We start from the raw sequence: 19,314 nt of genomic DNA on the forward strand, positions 1-19,314 counted from the left end.
TGTTGGCAAAAGTTTACATTTTAATAGCAACCTCTGTAAATAAAATCTCAGTGTTTCAGCTGTTATCTTCCAGCATGAGTTCTACAACAGGTTGTGTGTGCGTACATGCATGTACGCACAATCTCCCTTATCCTCCTTTTTGCGTCAAACTTGTGAGCAGGAAGGGTAGTGAAGCTGACTGATCATAAAACACCCTGCCTGGTATCAAGAATTGACTGTCCTTGAAATGGAAAGGTAGTTTGTGGATGTTTGTGTCTCATTCACACCCTTAAACCAAATGCTCTGGTATCTAATTTTAGGCTTACCAACTTTAAGTATGCTATTAAAATCCGATATTCCTGTTTGTTACATCTATATGTTGCACAACCTCTATTAAAACTGAATACTTAGTACCCTTCTGTTGATGATGCACCAACTGGTCATGCTTGGGTAATTGGGGGAGTAAAACACCAGATAATTATTTCTAGATTAGGTGGGCTGACTTGTGTACCCACTTGTTAAACATTTTGCCTCTCCCAGAAAATACTGGGTAGTAAGTATTCCACATCCAGCTCAGGCTTCAGCTTGAATATTGTTGGTGTGAAACTGAACCTCAGATAAAACAAAACAGTATTTTGGAAATGCACTATTAACATGATCAATAAAGGCGCTAAACATTGTTAGTAGGGAGGAAGCAGTGTAAATGCCTTCTTGCTTCCTCTAAGATGATATATAACAAACCTGGTGAGGATTGATTTATTCCCTGCAGCAAATGATATGCAGCAAAAGAAGAGGGAATTCATGTAGCCCAGAGAACATTAGCAGGATGTATAACGTACACTTAACCATTGAAAATAATGGTGAGGGAGGGACAGAGGAAGGGAGTGTACTTCTAGTGTCTACTGCAACGTACGAAACCTCTTTGCTTGTGTCTAGAGAATAGCGTAGTAAAAACTACCAATTTTCACATATCAGAACTAATATTTACTTGAATTTGCTCTTTGGCATATGTTTTGCCAATAAATATCTGTTCCATGCCTAAATTCAACCCTTCAAACATAATCCCAGATGTTTGCCACAGTGGAAATTTACACAATGCTTTTAGCAAACTGGGTTTTTGCAGAGAAGCAAAACTAGTTTCCTCCTGAATATTCCACCCACTAGTCCTCTGATAGAGGACCTGGTCTATGCTTAAAAATTAGGTGAACCTAGCTATGTCCCTTAGAACTGTGAAAAATGTCACGCCCTGAGCACTGTAATTAGGTTGACCTAACACCTGGTATAGACCCAAGTAGGTTGTTGGAAGAATTCTTTGGTCGATGTAGCTACCGTCTCTGAGAGGTGGATTACCTGCATCAACAGAAACCCTCCTTCCATCGGTGGAGGAACTGTTACGCTACATTGCTACCCCTGATAGTTGTGCCACTGTAGTGTAGATCTACCCAGAGAGTTGCTTTTCTCTTATTAACAGCATCATTGACTGCCTACAGCATTTCATCAGTTGCTTACCACTGCAAGCACCACCTTAAGTTAACCTCAGAACTCTGTGCAGAACAGAGTAACAGTGAGCAGACTTTTTAAAGCATTTACTGTTTGTAACTGACAATTGCTTCAAAATACAAATGTGTAATCAATTTGAGGGCAAGTCAGCAGTTCTTTTCCTCCCCACCGCCAGCTGTTGAATGTGTAGATTCCCTGCCTCTCCCCCTGAGTTTTAGTTAGTTTCAGAAACCTGAAAAAGCCCTGTTTGGTTCTAACCATTACTGTTCATGAGCTGGGACTGGCTCTTTCTGGTTTTGTATCAAAGATGCTTGAAACTTCTGGCTTTCCATGGTTTCATTCCAAAACCAGTGGAAATCCTGCAGTTTCCATTGAATTGTGGGCTTATTTGAACCCCAAATGTGAATATAGAATCAAATCTATGCATATCAAAGTTGGAGTAAATATACACACCCCAAAAGATCCAGAAGCAACCTCCTTTCTTGCATGTACAATTTAGCGGATGCAGCTGATGGGATTTACATGTCTACCTTATTGTGCTAGTAAATCGGCGACTGTAGTTAGGTGTGTAAATTATATCAAGTAACCCTATGCTTCTTTTGTATTCACAAACCTGCACTTACCAGATGTGAGTCTCAACTGAGGGATCTTCACAGTTCAGCCTCATAAAATTTTGGGAAACGTGCATCCCTGTTAATTGTATTAAATAGAATAAAATGTTCATACCACTTCTTCATCCATATTTCTCTTACGTCCCTTTACAAAGTCAGGTAAGCAATGTTAAGTAACTCTATCTGGCAGATGAGATGTCAGGCTGAAATTTTCAGAAGTGCCCACTGATTTTTTGGGAGCTTTGCTTTTGGAATGTCCACTGTGATACATACATCACTGTTTTTTACGGGAGCTAAGCAGGTAGCCAGGGGTAGAATCTAGGTGTTCTGAGTCCCACTCCCTTTTGGGTCATGCTTTCTCACTTAAAAGTATTCAGAATTACCAACACGCTCGCATTATGTGCTGTAGCTTGTTCTGGGTTACTGGATTTTCGTACCACAGATCTCACTCTACCAAATGATACCTTCGGGGAAAGACTTGTACCTCATGGAGCAAATCCTTCACCCACTACTGCAGTCCCTGGCAGTCATAGAACTGGTGCAGTTTTCTTACATTAAGTTAAAGGCAGGATGCTGATGCCTCCTGTGTGCTTAATGAGCTCAGCTCCATGGAAGCTCTGTATGTCTTTGTGGATCAGAAATTAATCCACTGGATTTCCTTTCACATGTTGTGAATTCAGTAATCATTAATGTGACTTTTAAAAAAATCTGTACTCTTAAACGGACTTTGAGACTGTAATAGTTTTGCCTCCTGAAAACACTTGGCTTTTTCTTTCATTTGTGACTGAGTAAGTCTGTGTCCCTGTGACTTAGTCCAGAGGTTCTCAACCTTTTTCTTTCGGAGGCCCCACAACATGCATTAAAAATTCCATGGCCCACCTGTGCCACAATCACCGGTATTTTGCATATAAAAAAGCCAGGGCTGGCATTAGAGGGGTCGCAGGCAGGGCAGTTGCCTGGGGCCCCATGTCACAGGGACCTCTGCGAAATTGTTCAGGCTTCAGGCCTGGGTGGCAGGGCTCAGAGCCCTGGGCTTCAGCCCCATGCAGTGGGACTTTGCCTTTCTACCCTGGGCCCCAGCAAGTCTAATGCTGGCCCTGCTCGGCGGCCCCAGAGGGCCCCAGACCTCTAGTTGAGAACCACTGAGTTAGACTAAACCCTAAAACATTGTGTGCTGTTGGAGACACATAGGTGTCTTGAACGGGATTGAAAGTAAAAAAAAATCTGACCTAAACCCTAATTTTGTTTCAACTTCCTATGTCCTGCCCTACAGAACCACAGACTGAGGATCTGCATCTTGCCAAAATATTTTTTCACTTTTTACAAATGCAAATCAGCCCTTTTTGTTGTTTGTTGTTGGCACTTCTAACTGTGACAGATGAAATATGACTAGATTCTCCTAATTAAAATTTTCTGGAAAATTAGATTTTGCATCTCCCAGCCTAGAACAGATGGAGGATTCTTTCTAACCTCACTGCAGGTGATAGGCAAAAGTGATTAATAAAATACTCATCAAATTTTATGATCCCTAACCCTCTTTCCTAGTAGTGAGATATATAGATTGGAAAATCCTACTGGGATATGAAGAATGAGTGTGTTATTTCACACACTCTCATTCTTCATATCCCGGTGGGATTTTCCAGAGTGTGTGAAATATATATATATTTATATATATATATATTTCACACACTCTCATTCTTGCATATCCTGGTGAGGTTTTCCAATCTTTTTCTCTTCCTTTGCCCTCCCCCAGTGCATTTAGTTTTACCATCCCCAAAGTTATTAGTGTATTAACACTGTACAAGTAACTAGCTATCATTATGTTGGTACACAACTGAAATTCTGGGAGTTTCATTCAAGATTTGTAAATATTTGATGCAGAGAACAAATTTGCAGGTGTAAACAAATGTTTCGTTTTTCTCCGATTGAAAACAATTGCAATACAAATCTATTGCAGTCCACTGAAATCTGCAGCCTTTTGCAGTATGTTTTATTTCTTGCATGCCTAATAGGATTATAAGTAGCACTTCCGTTGCCTACCAGGCTAAATTAAGTTTGTTTTAAGACACTGGTTTGAAGCCAAAGCTGACAGTTCCTGAGAGTTAATATACATTAAATGTCCCCAGGGCATGACTACTAAACATTGTATAAGGATATCTTATAGCAAGGTTTCCTTGCACTACTTCAGTTTAAGTTCTGGGTACCCTTCATGAAAACAAAGCATAATCTATTCAACATGCCAGGATAAACTACACGTGCTTTTGAAGAAAATAGCACCATAAGCACACCTTTTTGTCATATGTTTGAAATGGGCCATCCTGATAGTCACTACAAAAGGTGGGTTTTTTCCTCTCTTGCTGATAATAGCCCACCTTAATTAATTGGTTTCATTACAGTTGGTATGGCAACACCCATTTTTTCATGGGGTGTGTGTGTGTGTGTATATATATATATCTTCCTACTGTATTTTCCACTGCGTGCATCCAGTGAAGTGGGTTTTAGCCCACAAAAGCTTATGCCCAAATAAATTTGTTAGTCTCTAAGGTGCCACAAGTACTCCTCGAAGTTTTAAAAGTTATTTAGAAATTTAACAAAAAAAAATCAACAAATATTGTGTTGTAAACAGGACAGATGTTTCTTTATTTTGAATAAAAGATTGTTCATTTGACAGGAATCTCGAACGTAGTCTAGCCCATTCATAAAACCAGCCCCTTGATGGGATGTGTTTTGTGTGTGTGTTGTATATGTTTTTTAAATCTTAAATAATTTATTAACCATCAACTTTGCAGTGGAAACCTTTTATGCTAGACTGTCTTTTATTACTTAGCAGCTAGGATTTAAGAAACCATGATCAAAATTTTCAAACATAAAAGCCTATAATTAAGACCCTAAAGCTGTATTTAGACCCCCTGCCTGCCTTTCAAAAATGCTGCACACCTAACAACTCCTACTGACCTCACTAAAGGCTCTTACTTTTGAAAAATTTGACTCAAGGTCTTAAATATCTGATCTAATTTTTCTATTAGATCAGTGGAATTGTAGAAGTAGTTGGTCTTGAAATGCTTACTTAGAATTAAATATTAATTGAAAGTGAGATTGAAAAGGGTGAATAATACTGCAAGCCCATTTGTAATCTCCAATGTGTTTTTGAAAAACGATCTCAACTCTGGTGTTGCATCAAGCTGTCTTTAGGCAAAGAAGATAACATACCTTTTCACGTGTTGGCATAAATCATATCTTACTGGGAGAATCATAGCAGGTTTCTTTTCAGATGCCTATAATAGAATGCTTGGAGAATGAAATAACAGATACAGTTAGATGAGATAAAAGGCAATTTTAACATTCCTTCTTTATGTACATAACCCATTATCACCAGCGTGGGTGATCATATAGGAAAGTTGTTACCTTTTAATCAGTCAAATGTCCACTACAGTAGTCTTTATTGAAGTATCTATTTGCCAATCCAGGTAGCTCAGTGTGCTATCTTGGCAAAATCAATATAGAGAAAAGCAAAATAGTTGTTCGGTCATTCTATTTGCATATCTAAATCAGTTCACAAAATATTGCTAGATATGAAAGCATTTGGGAGGCTGTCTTTATGTGGCAACAAGTTTTTTAAAACTAGACAATTTCTTTCATTTTACCAAGAAAGAACACACATCTAGTGATTCTATTTATAGACATTTAAATGGAACAATAACTGGAAATGTGAAACCCATTACCCAGGGCTGCCACAATATCATTCATAACTTTTTCTGTAGAAGTGAAATGATAGAACATACTGTATAGAACATTATATCCCAACTATACTAAGCATTATTCATGCTTGCTTTTTTCTTTTTTTTTTTCCCCCTGCAGACAGCAGCACCTGTCCAAAGAGTCTCTTAACTAAATCTTGCTCAGCAAATAGCACAACCTGGCTAGTCAAGCAGAACGCATGCAATGAAGCGGCTCAGGGAATAAATGGAAACGTGCCAGTTAAACAATCCCCACGTTCAGCTTCAAATCCAAAGCCACAAGGTAAGTACAGATGCAAATGCTCTGTTTACATAAGTCATTCTGTGGCTACTTGACCCTGTTTCAAGAGGCAGGCAGCCAGGCTTCCTGGGAGGTGCAGCTTCTATTCCCCTTTGAGATTATTAAATGGTCATCTTGCTCACCTTCATTTACCTTGAAAGTAAATGTCCTTTTCATTGTCTTTGGTTTCACCTTCCTTAATTTACATTGGAGACACAGTCAAGCCAGCAAAACAATAATTTTAGGGTTTAGGCACAGTATATTATCGGTTTGCATATGACACTTCACACAACACCTTTTAGCTACAGATTATGACAAAGGTGAATTGGGGCAACGAGTGCGTCAGGCCTGATGAGTTATGGTTTGGTGTACCCTCTACCAATTGGTATTGAGGGGCTCCCTGGGTCTCACGCTAGTTTCCAAAAAGGAGTCCTTACATCCCTGAGCTGGAAGGATATGAGCCTATATTTAAGCTAGATGGTGAGTAAAACAGCCCAGCTGAGTAGGAGGAGTTAAGGGGGAATTTCAGGTTCTAGCAGAAATGGGAACCCCTAGGTAGTGAAGTGCGTTGTTGGGTGGGAGAAGAACACTTTATATTGAAGGTATTATTCTTTATTATGCAAATGTGCACATTGAATGGAGGAAGTATATTTCCCTCACTACCACCACTGAATTACATATTCACTTTGATTTGCCTTCTAAAGATAGCTAAAGAGTAACAAGTTGTCAAGGTTCCTCCCCCACTCTGAACTCTAGGGTACAGATGTGGGGACCTGCATGAAAAACCTCCTAAGCTTATCTTTACCAGCTTAGGTCAAAACTTCCCCAAGGTACAAAATATTACCCCCGTTATCCTTGGAATGGCCGCTACCACCACCAAACTAATACTGGTTACTGGGGAAGAGCTGTTTGGACGCGTCCTTCCCCCCAAAATACTTCCCAAAACCTTGCACCCCACTTCCTGGACAAGGTTTGGTAAAAAGCCTCACCAATTTGTCTAGGTGACTACAGACCCAGACCCTTGGATCTTAAGAACAATGAACAATCCTCCCAACACTTGCACCCCCCCTTTCCTGGGAAATGTTGGATAAAAAGCCTCACCAATTTGCATAGGTGACCACAAACCCAAACCCTTGGATCTGAGAACAATGAAAAAGCATTCAGTGTTTTACAAGAAGACTTTTAATAAAAAATAGAAGTAAATAGAAATAAAGAAATTCCCCCGGTAAAATCAGGATGGTATATATCTTACAGGGTAATTAGATTCAAAAACATAGAGAACCCCTCTAGGCAAAACCTTAAGTTACAAAAAAGATACACAGACAGAAATAGTTATTCTATTCAGCACAATTCTTTTCTCAGCCATTTAAAGAAATCATAATCTAACACATACCTAGCTAGATTACTTACTAAAAGTTCTAAGACTCCATTCCTGTTCTGTCCCCGGCCAAGACGACTACAGACAGACCCTTTGTTTCTCTCCCTCCTCCCAGCTTTTGAAAGTATCTTGTCTCCTCATTGGTCATTTTGGTCAGGTGCCAGCGAGGTTACCTTTAGCTTCTTAACCCTTTACAGGTGAGAGGAGCTTTCCCCTGGCCAGGAGGGATTTCAAAGGGGTTTACCCTTCCCTTTATATTTATGACACGCCCCCCAAATCTCAGCTAGGGTGAAACACTAGCTGGGATTTCTTCCTGGAGCTCTAGGAAAACAGAGTTAATAAGACACATGCATCTCTAAATATACTACCAAGTACATAAAGACTAACAATATTTTCCACATCTCAAGGACGATTTTAACCAGTTGATTCTGGGAAACTTTCACGGGAGAGTGCATCAGCCACTTTGTTAGAAGCTCCTGAGATGTGTTGGATGTCGAAATCAAAATCCTGGAGAGCTAAACTCCACCGAAGAAGTTTTTTGTTAGTTTCTTTGACGGTGTGAAGCCACTTTAGTGCAGCATGGTCGGTTTGCAGGTGGAAACGCCGTCCCCAAACATATGGGCGTAGCTTTTCCAGAGCGTAGACAATGGCATAACATTCTTTTTCAGTGACTGACCAGTTGCTTTCCCTCTCAGACAGTTTTTTGCTGAGAAACACTACAGGGTGGAATTCTTGATCAGGTCCTTTCTGCATTAAAACTGCTCCCACACCACGCTCGGATGCATCTGTGGTTACTAGGAACGGTTTGTCAAAGTCTGGGGCCCTTAGTACAGGGTCAGACATGAGTGTCGCTTTAAGCTTGTTAAAGGCCTTCTGACACTTTCCGGTCCACTGAACAGCATTTGGCTGTGTCTTTTTGGTTAGGTCTGTCAGTGGGGCAGCGATTTGGCTGTAGTGCGGTACAAATCGTCTGTAATAACCGGCCAAGCCTAAGAAGGATTGAACCTGTTTCTTTGACTTTGGGACAGGCCACTTTTGGATAGCATCCACTTTGGCCTGTAGGGGGCTGATAGTTCCTTGACCCACCTGGTGTCCAAGGTAAGTCACTCTGTTTAGGCCTATTTGACACTTCTTAGCCTTAACAGTTAGTCCTGCCTCCCTTATGCGCTCAAGGACTTTTTGTAGATGTTCCAGGTGGTCTGCCCAGGAATCCGAAAATATGGCCACATCGTCAAGGTAGGCGACTGCATATTCTCCTAATCCCGCTAGGAGACCATCTACAAGTCTTTGGAAAGTGGCGGGTGCATTTCGCAGCCCGAAAGGGAGTACATTAAATTCATACAGCCCGAGATGTGTGATGAAGGCTGACCTTTCCTTGGCAGATTCATCTAGCGGTACCTGCCAGTACCCCTTGGTTAAGTCCAAGGTAGAGATGAACTGGGCCCTTCCCAGTTTCTCTAATAGTTCATCTGTGCGTGGCATGGGATAGTTGTCTGGGCGAGTTACAGCATTTAGCTTACGGTAGTCCACGCAAAAACGTATTTCCCCATCTGGTTTGGGAACTAGAACCACTGGAGATGCCCATGCACTTTCAGAGGGGCGGATTACACCCATCTGTAACATATCCTGGATCTCCCATTCTATAGCAGTTTTAGCTTGAGGAGACACCCGGTAAGGTTGGACCCTAATTGGGTGAGCATTACCTGTGTCAATGGAGTGGTATGCCCGTTCAGTCAGTCCTGGGGTGGCTGAGAACGTTGGCGCGTAGCTAGTGCACAGCTCCTGGATCTGCTGTCGCTGCATACGCCCAAGGGTCATGGAGAGGTTCACCTCTTCCACACCACCAGCACATTTCCCTTCGTAGTAGACACCTTCAGGCCACTCAGCGTCGTCTCCTCCCTGGGCTGTAAACTGACAAACCTTTAATTCTCTGGAATAAAAGGGCTTTAGAGAATTAATATGATACACCTTAGGCTTTCGGTTGGAGGTGGGGAATGCTATGAGATAATTAACAGCTCCCAGGCGCTCCTGGACCACGAATGGCCCTTCCCACGATGCTTCCATTTTATGGGCCTGGAGCGCCTTTAAGACCATGACCTGGTCTCCTACTTTGAAGGAACGCTCTCTGGCATGTTTATCATACCAGGCTTTTTGCTCTTTTTGAGCATCCTGTAAGTTTTCTCTAGCAAGGGCTAAAGAGGTTCGGAGGGTGTTTTGTAGGTTGGTTACAAAGTCCAGAATGTTAGTTCCTGGAGAAGGTGTAAATCCCTCCCATTGCTGCTTCACCAACTGCAATGGCCCCTTAACCTCACGGCCATATACAAGTTCAAATGGAGAAAACCCTAAACTGGGATGTGGTACAGCTCTGTAGGCAAAGAGCAACTGCTGCAATACTAGGTCCCAATCATTGGAGTGCTCATTTACGAATTTACGTATCATGGCCCCCAAAGTTCCATTAAACTTCTCCACCATGCCATTTGTTTGATGATGGTAAGGAGTGGCAACCAAGTGATTTACCCCATGAGCTTCCCAAAGGTTTTTCATAGTTCCTGCCAGGAAATTAGTCCCTGCATCTGTGAGGATGTCGGAGGGCCAACCTACCCTGGCAAAAATGTCTGCTAGTGCCTGGCACACACTTTTAGCCCTGGTGTTGCTTAGAGCTACTGCTTCCGGCCATCGGGTGGCAAAATCCATGAAAGTCAGTATGTACTGCTTTCCTCTGGGTGTCTTTTTCGGAAAAGGACCCAGAATATCCACAGCTACTCGCTGAAATGGAACTTCAATGATGGGGAGTGGCTGGAGAGGAGCTTTGACCTGGTCTTGGGGTTTTCCCACTCTTTGGCACACCTCACAAGACTGGACATAGGTAGAAACATCCTTGCCCATTCCCTCCCAGTGGAATGACCCCCCCAAACGGTCTTTGGTCCTGTTCACCCCAGCATGGCCACTAGGGTGATCATGGGCTAAGCTCAAGAGCTTGGCCCGGTATTTAGTTGGAACTACCAACTGTCTCTGAGGATGCCAGTCTTCCTGGTGTCCCCCAGAAAGAGTTTCCTTGTATAAAAGTCCTCTTTCTACAACAAACCTGGATCGATTAGAAGAGCTGAGAGGCGGTGGGTTGCTCCGTGCCGCCGTCCAAGCTCTCTGGAGGCTTTCATCTGCTTCCTGTTCGGTCTGGAACTGTTCCCTTGATGCTGGAGACATCAGTTCCTCATTGGATTGGGGACATAGGCTTGGTCCCTCTGGAAGCGATATAGGGGATGGAGCTGTTTCTGTTGACTGTGAACCGCTCTCCGCTGGTGCACTATGTTGGGATTCAGGCTCCGGCTGAGCCTCTTGTGTAGGGTTATCGGCTGCTGCCAGTTCAGGTTCGGTGGGGCCCTCTGGTGTTGAGGTTGCAAGTACTGGATTCAGTGCTGGCACGGGGTCTGGTGTTGGTTGTTTGGCTGGTTCCGGTTCTGGGACTGGTTCCGTCTGGGTCTCTGGGACTGGATCCACTACTGCTGTTGCAGACATTGGCCTGGGGTCCAGGTCCATCACCTCTGACTGGGTCCTGATAGAAGTTTCCGGAACAGAGCTAGGCCTCACGGCTTGTTTAGCCTGGTTGCGGGTGACCATTCCCACCCTCTTGGCCTGCTTCACATGATTGGCCAAGTCTTCCCCCAACAGCATGGAGATGGGATAATCATCATAGACTGCAAAAGTCCACATTCCTGACCAGCCCTTGTACTGGACAGGCAACTTGGCTGTAGGCAAATTGAAAGAGTTGGACTTGAAGGGTTGAATCGTCACTTGGATCTCTGGGTTGATTAAATTGGGGTCCACTAAGGAAGCATGGATAGCTGACACTTGAGCTCCGGTGTCCCTCCACGCGGTGACCTTCTTCCCACCCACACTCACAGTTTCCCTCCGCTCCAAGGGTATCTGGGAGGTATCTGGGCCTGTGGACCTCTGGTGTGATTCCGGTGCAATGAACTGTAATCTGTTGGGGTTCTTGGGGCAGTTGGCCTTTACATGCCCCAGCTCGTTACACTTAAAACATCGTCCAGCTGACGGGTCACTGGGGCGAGAAGGTTTGCTGGAGAACGGGGTGGTGGGACGATAAGGGGTCTGGAGGGTTCTTTGGGAGGTAGGTGGGGCTTTGGGCGGCCCCCGGTAATAGGGTGTGGTCTGGGGTGGTCCCTTCTGGTCTCCGCTCCAACTGCGACCAGTTTTCTTCTTCTCTGCCACCTCCACCCATCTGGCTCCAATCTCTCCTGCCTCAATTACAGTTTTGGGTTTCCCATCTAGGATGTATCTTTCTATTTCCTCAGGAACACCCTCTAAGAATTGTTCCATTTGCATTAGGAAGGGCAAATTTACTGGAGATTCAACACTTGCTCCTGATATCCAGGCATCCCAATGTTTTACAATGTGGTAGGCATGTCGGGTAAATGACATGTCTGGTTTCCACCTTAGGGCTCTGAACCTCCGACGAGACTGCTCGGGTGTTATCCCCATTCTGACTCTCGCCTTGGATTTAAACAGTTCATACTTGTTCATGTGTTCTTTAGGCATTTCAGCTGCCACCTCAGCTAAGGGTCCACTGAGCTGCGGCCTCAGCTCTACCATGTATTGGTCAGTAGAGATGTTGTACCCAAGGCAGGCCCTTTCGAAGTTTTCTAAGAAGGCCTCAGTGTCATCACCTGCCTTGTAGGTGGGGAACTTTCTGGGATGGGAAGTGGTACCTGGAGAAGGATTGCTAGGGTTTGTTGGTATATTCTGCTGGGCCTTTATCCTCTCCATCTCCTCCACATGCTTCCTCTCTTTTTCCTTCTCCTCCTCCTTCAGCCGCATGAGTTCTATCTGTCTTTCATGTTCCCTTTGTTTTTCCTCAGCCTGAAATTTGGCTAATTCCAGCTGTAGTCGAGCTGAGGATTTGGCCATTCTAACCTCTCTGTTTTTAACTAACTTTACACCCGAGGTTTAGAAATAAACAAACAAAACTTGGCTGTAAAATTTTGCTGTGCTGGAATAGAATACCTATTCTCTGATAGTGATTGTCAGCCTACAGAAAAAGACAATTCCCTTGTCTCTGCTCTGGGCCCAAATTAAAGCAAAAAACCTCCAACTACTTGGAAAACTGCTTACCCAGCCCAAAGAAAAAAAAAATTTCTTTTCAAACCTGTGCTCCTTGTAAAACAAAAAAAAAAAAAAATCAAAATCCTAAAAAAAAACCCTGCCACTTTTGTCTCCAGGCAAATGGGTAGAGCACACACCCCCTATTTACTTTTAGGAAGAAAAGAAAAAAAAAAAAACCTCTGGGTTGGAAGACTGTGAATTTCCCTGCAGGAGTTAAGTACCCTGCCTCCAGGCAAGAAAACCTGCAATTCACAAGATAATCCCCTTTTGTCTCTGCTTGGCCACAAAGCAGAGAGAAACCAAGCTGCTTTCAGTTTCAAAGCTGCTTTCTGGACTTCCTAAAAATTCCTTTTTAAAATCTGTATTTCTAGTTCAAAAAATCTCAACTGGATCTCAAAATGATTTCAGGTTAATCCCACCACTGTGCCACCATGTCAAGGTTCCTCCCCCACTCTGAACTCTAGGGTACAGATGTGGGGACCTGCATGAAAAACCTCCTAAGCTTATCTTTACCAGCTTAGGTCAAAACTTCCCCAAGGTACAAAATATTACCCCCGTTATCCTTGGAATGGCCGCTACCACCACCAAACTAATACTGGTTACTGGGGAAGAGCTGTTTGGACGCGTCCTTCCCCCCAAAATACTTCCCAAAACCTTGCACCCCACTTCCTGGACAAGGTTTGGTAAAAAGCCTCACCAATTTGTCTAGGTGACTACAGACCCAGACCCTTGGATCTTAAGAACAATGAACAATCCTCCCAACACTTGCACCCCCCCTTTCCTGGGAAATGTTGGATAAAAAGCCTCACCAATTTGCATAGGTGACCACAAACCCAAACCCTTGGATCTGAGAACAATGAAAAAGCATTCAGTGTTTTACAAGAAGACTTTTAATAAAAAATAGAAGTAAATAGAAATAAAGAAATTCCCCCGGTAAAATCAGGATGGTATATATCTTACAGGGTAATTAGATTCAAAAACATAGAGAACCCCTCTAGGCAAAACCTTAAGTTACAAAAAAGATACACAGACAGAAATAGTTATTCTATTCAGCACAATTCTTTTCTCAGCCATTTAAAGAAATCATAATCTAACACATACCTAGCTAGATTACTTACTAAAAGTTCTAAGACTCCATTCCTGTTCTGTCCCCGGCCAAGACGACTACAGACAGACCCTTTGTTTCTCTCCCTCCTCCCAGCTTTTGAAAGTATCTTGTCTCCTCATTGGTCATTTTGGTCAGGTGCCAGCGAGGTTACCTTTAGCTTCTTAACCCTTTACAGGTGAGAGGAGCTTTCCCCTGGCCAGGAGGGATTTCAAAGGGGTTTACCCTTCCCTTTATATTTATGACACAAGTAAACATTTTACAAATATGTGAGAAGCAAGAGGAAGACCAAGGATAGGGTGGGTCCATTACTTAATGAGGAGGGAAAGAGTAACAGAAAATGCAGCAGCATCTGAAGTGATAAATGCCTTTTTGGTTTCATTTTTCACCGGAAAGGTTAGCAGTGATCAGATGACTAATATAGAGAACATTAGTGTAAATGGGATAGGATCTGAGGCTTAAAATAAGAGAACAAGTTAAGAATTACTTAGACAAGTTGGCAGGGCCTGAGGAGATACTGAAGGAACTGGCTGAGGAGATTTGAGCCATTTTCTTTGAGAAGTCATGGAGAACAGGAGAAATTCCAGAACACTGGAAAAAGGTACTTTATTTACCCATCTATTAAAAAAGAGAATAAGGACAACCCAGAGAATTATAGCCCAGTCATAAAGGTGATGGAGCAAATAATCAGTTTGTAAGCACTTAGAAGATATTAAAAAGATAAGAAATGGTCAACATGGATTTATCAAGAACAACTCATGTCAAACCAACCTAATATCCTCCTTTAATAGGGTAACAAGCCTTGTGAAGCAGAGGATGGGGTGGGGAAGCAGTACATGTGATATAATCTTGGTTTTAATAAGGTGTTTGATGCTGTCTCACATGACATTCTCATAGGCAAACTTGGGAAATGTAGCCTAAACAAACCTACTATAAAATGAGTGCACAACTGATTGGGAAACTGTACTCAAAGTAGTTATCAATGATTCACAGTCAAGCTGGAAGGTTTCTCAGGAATCTGTCCTGGGTACGATTCTACTCAATATCTCCAAAAATGATTTGGATAATTGCATAGAGAGTACACTTATGAGGTTTGTGGACCATACCAAGCTGGAAGGGGTTACAAGCACTTTGGAGGACAAGATTAGAATTCAAAATGATCTTGACAAACTGGAGAAATTGTTACACCAATAAAATAAAAACCAGCAGGATCTTATTAAAGGGAAAAAGGCAAAATACCACATTTATTGTGAATACAGAAAGAATCATAGTAAGCAGTTAGTTACAGCTATAACATTCCATTCAATCTCATATTTATTCACACACACACACACACGTTCTGCAAGGTTATCATAGTTACCAGCCTTAGAGTTGCTCATGCCAAGCCACTGGCCAGGTGGCCTGGACATGAGGAGGGAGCAGGGCCTTGTCAGATGCTCCTCTGATGCTTCTGGAAGTTGGTTTGCAGAATCAGACCCCAAAGTTCTCACTTTCTAGAGTCCATTTTTATAGGAATTTCTTCCTATGCTAGTCTATGGGAATTGCTTCATCATGCTGTTGCTGAATCAATCAGCAGATAGCACATTCCTGACGGCTCCGTGCTGCTAGATGTTATCTTGTTCTTTGGTTCTCCCATTCTTGAGGCTGTTGGGTGGATTCCAGTCTGCCCTCCGGGGGAGGGGGGGGTCCTCTGGTTATTTCCACTTGACGCCTTCTTCAGCCGATGGACACTGGATTCTTAGGCTGGCACCTCCCTGATCATTCAGTTATTATCCACACCAAGCATCCATCCACATACATCTTCTAGCTCTATTTTAATCACAATTGTTAATACAACAAAAGGGGGGGGAGTCTCTGGGTGCTGTTTCTGTTGTTAAAAAGTATTGCTTTGAGTCTCTCTCTGTGTGAATTGCTTTGAGAACAGACTCTGTCTTAGAATGTACTAACACAATTAGCAGCTTGCAAGTTTCACACATAGAGGGAGAGAAACAGTACCAAAAACCAAGAGATCTCTTCATTAGTAATACGCTGGAATTTAAACTATGGGGAATGAAACTCATTTGTGATTTTAATACAGAACTTCTTTAATGTGATCCAACATAATAGTTTGAAATAATGAAGATGAAATTTAATAAGGACAAGTGCAAAGTACTACAATTAAGAAGGAATAATTAATTGCACAAATACAAAATCAGAAATGACTGCCTAGGAAGGTGTATTGCAGGAAAGGATCTGGGTGTTATAATGGATCACAAACTAAATATGAACCAACAATGTAATACTGTGGCAAAAAAGTGAACATCATTCTGGGACGTATTAGCACGAATGCTGTAAGCAAGATGCAAGAAATACTGTGTCCAGATCTGGGTTCCACACTTCAGGAAAGATGTGGACAAATTGGAGAAGGTCCACAGGAGAGCAACCAGAATGATTAAAGGTCTAGAAAACATGACCTGTGAGAAAAATTGAAAAAATTTGGGTTTATTTAGTATGCAGAAGAGAAGGCGGGGAACATAAGTCTTCAAGTACATAAAAGGTGGTTATAAAGAGGAGGGTAATTCATTGTTCTCCTTAACCGCTGAGAACAGGCCAAGAAGCAATGGAAGGGAGATTTACGTTAGACATTTGGAAAAACCTCTAACTGTCAGGGTAGTTAAGCAGTGGAACAAATTAGCTAGGGAAGTTGTGGAATCTTTTTGTTGGAGGTTTTTAAGCACAGGTCAGACAAACACCTGTTAGGGGTGATCTAGATAATACTTAGTCTTGCCTCAGTGCAGGGGACTGGACTAGATGACCTATCAATGTCCCGTCCAGTTCTACATTTCTGTGATTTCATAGCTACAAGTTGAATTAGAATATATAAAACACAAACCATGTTTTTATGTGCGGTATACATTCTGGTATACAAAAATGTCAGTGCTAAGAATGCTGGTTGTGGGATGTAGAGCTTTTCACCTTGAAGTCATTGGTTAACATTTAGCACAGGTTGATAGTGACCAAAAGTCATTGCAATCTAAAAATTTTGTCCTCTAAGAAATAAACTGATCTCAATTTACTTCCAGATGGACATATCCACAGTGCCGGTTGTGACCGCAATTTCTGTGATGATTAGTAACCTTTACCTTGGTCTCCACAGAGAAATGAAGAAGTATGGAGACTAATTCTCTCTTCCTAAGATAATACCCATGCAGGTTAGCTTGAGGCACATTGCTGATGTGGCGGAAACTAGCATTGCTATTGCCTGTACTGTGGATAAGTGAGGAGGTCACTCTCTAATGGTGCCACTCCAGCACCTTTCATAAATATCGAATTTGTGTCTCATTTAAGGGAGGAAAAAAGTCAGTGGGTGTTGAGGGCAAGTTTTGGTCTATTCAAGAAACATGAACAAAATAAAGCTGTGCTATCTGTACATAAAACCTCTGGTAAAAGAACCTTGTTTATAGTGAAGGGCGTATATAAACATTGCTCTGCTTAATAGCCTTTCTGTATTGCCTTAACGTCCTGTTGTAACTTCTCTGAAACCAAGCTAAAAAAATGTGGGGTTTTTTAGTTATTTTCCCCAAGAACAAAAACACTTAACAAATTAATGGATGAAAAGAAGTAGGAAATCCATAAAAATAGACTGATTTTTTTTTTAAAACACCAATTTGTAGTAACTTATTATAGATTACAAGGCCAACTGTCTATTGGATAACTGTGAACATGACTAATTCAGGTAGTTTTGCAGCTGATACTGCTCCCTCCTAGCTATGAGTCCAATGTGTTCAGAAGAACCTCCTCCAGACAGGGCCACTTCCAGCAACATTGTTGCAAGATGAGGAGTGCAGATTTGCAGCTAAAAAGCAATAAAGCTATTACAAATAGTTTTGAGTCTGGTATGTTCAGGGCCTGCTCTGTGTGTCTCCCTCTCTCTGCTCCTCTGAGTGCATTCAGGGTATCAAAATTATCTTAAAGCATTTTGTATTGGGCTTGTCTGTTCATAAAAAGCAAACAGGCAGAAATGAGGGATGGAATGAGGTGTACCCTCATGAACCAAAACAATCCAAGTGCCTTAAACTGTTTGGGTTGCTCCATTGAGTAGCTGAATTTTTAACAGAATTGTAACTTTAGTTTACAGGTACGGTACACTGTTTTTTCCAATACTAGCAGGAAATGATTTTCAAAAATTGTTTTTTGGGCGGTTGCTTTAGTCTTGCCAACCTTAAATGTCTGTCTTTGATTAAAGGAAATAAGATCTCAGAACTGAATTGCAATGCCAGTTTCTTTGCTGCTGTTAGATTAATCACTAAGTGACATTGATCTAACCTACCAAAGTTTAGGAGAGAGAGATAACAAGTAGTAAAGATAAAGGGGTGTGTGTGTGTGTGTGTAAGTAATCAGCACTGTTTTGGAAATAAAGTGTAGACAAGGTCCTACATATTACCCAAGATTTGGATTTGAAACTAACCCTGGATCCTGAACCTGTCTTTAAGTGTAATTACTTGGTGTCTGTCTGAAAAATAACTTAAATCTTTGGAAATAATCACTCATCACATACCAGTCCTGATGCAGCCAGAGCAAGTGAATAAACTGCTGAACAGAATCCAACATAAAATTCTTTCCCCTCAATTTTGGTTATATTATTTCCTGGATTTTTAAGTAGAACACAAGTTAGTTTGTCTAAGATATTGAGGGTAAAAGGCAGAGTGGATTTGATTTAAATCACTAGTCAGGAAGACTCGATTTAATCATGGTTTTCTACATAAAAGTGCATTCTCGTTGGTTGTTATAACCTTAATACATGTTCTTCACAACTCAGAGATAGATGTAGGTTTCATTTTCAGAAGGTACAACTATACGTTTTTAACAGTGATTTATTTTGAAAACTTTTCAAATTAGTTTTACAGTTATATCAGAAAATGAATGATTGTTTGGTTATTTCATTTACCAAAGGTAATTGATGCAGATGTTTATGAAGTCATTGGGAGGTGAACTATCTCCAATTCAACAGGTTAATGATTAATATTTGGAGGATTTTCTTGCCATGCGTATTAGGAGGAGAACACCACCAGATTTTTAAATGGTTGTTTTAGTTAAATAAAACAATGTTAAGTATTCTTAAATGTAAGTATTCTTACATTTATCTCCAGACTTCTTGTCCAGATCTATTCCACCCCCAATGATCTTCTATTCATTGAACTTTTTGAAACATTGCACTTTTAGAGAGAGGTAAGGGATTGACTCTGTGTACACAAATTTGCAGAGGTACAATAGAGTTGAGGTCTGTTGTTTCTCACCTCTTTATTTATTTAAAAACATTTTTGCTGTTAACAGGCATGTTACCTCTGGAGACACAAATCCACAGTTTGAGAACTGCAAAACTAAGCATCTCTGATGGTATTTTCTAGACTGAGCACGGAGACCCAGTAGATCAAATTATTTAGGTTAATCTTTCTATACAGAAGTCTGGAACTCCATAAGATTGGGTCCCTAATCTATGAACTATTGGAACTCATTTACAAAACTTTTCTTAAAAATTACATGAATATATGGTCTCATACTATAGAATTAGAATTTATAATCCCTATTCCATGATATAGAATGCGCTATAGTGTATCTTTGCG

General features: G+C 41.6%; 2 protein-coding genes across 3 annotated transcripts in view; both read left to right on the top strand.

Moving 5' to 3' along the window:
• The window catches only part of BICD1 (BICD cargo adaptor 1), a 398,310-nt gene extending 392,262 nt beyond the window's left edge, over nt 1-6,048 (top strand). The window contains exon 8 of the mRNA XM_084617584.1: nt 5,949-6,048. Coding sequence (XP_084473710.1) covers nt 5,949-5,978 — 30 coding nt within the window. The 3' untranslated portion in view covers nt 5,979-6,048. The remainder of the gene's footprint in view (nt 1-5,948) is intronic.
• The window catches only part of FGD4 (FYVE, RhoGEF and PH domain containing 4), a 183,952-nt gene that overhangs the window by 112,173 nt on the left and 52,465 nt on the right, over nt 1-19,314 (top strand). For both annotated transcript variants that reach the window (XM_084617712.1, XM_084617713.1), the window contains exon 2: nt 5,949-6,110. In XM_084617712.1, coding sequence (XP_084473838.1) covers nt 5,949-6,110 — 162 coding nt within the window. The remainder of the gene's footprint in view (nt 1-5,948; nt 6,111-19,314) is intronic.

The sequence above is a fragment of the Lepidochelys olivacea genome (genome assembly GCF_965140295.1).
Source record: "Lepidochelys olivacea isolate rLepOli2 genome assembly, chromosome: 1".
NCBI classification, from domain to species: Eukaryota; Metazoa; Chordata; order Testudines; family Cheloniidae; genus Lepidochelys; species Lepidochelys olivacea.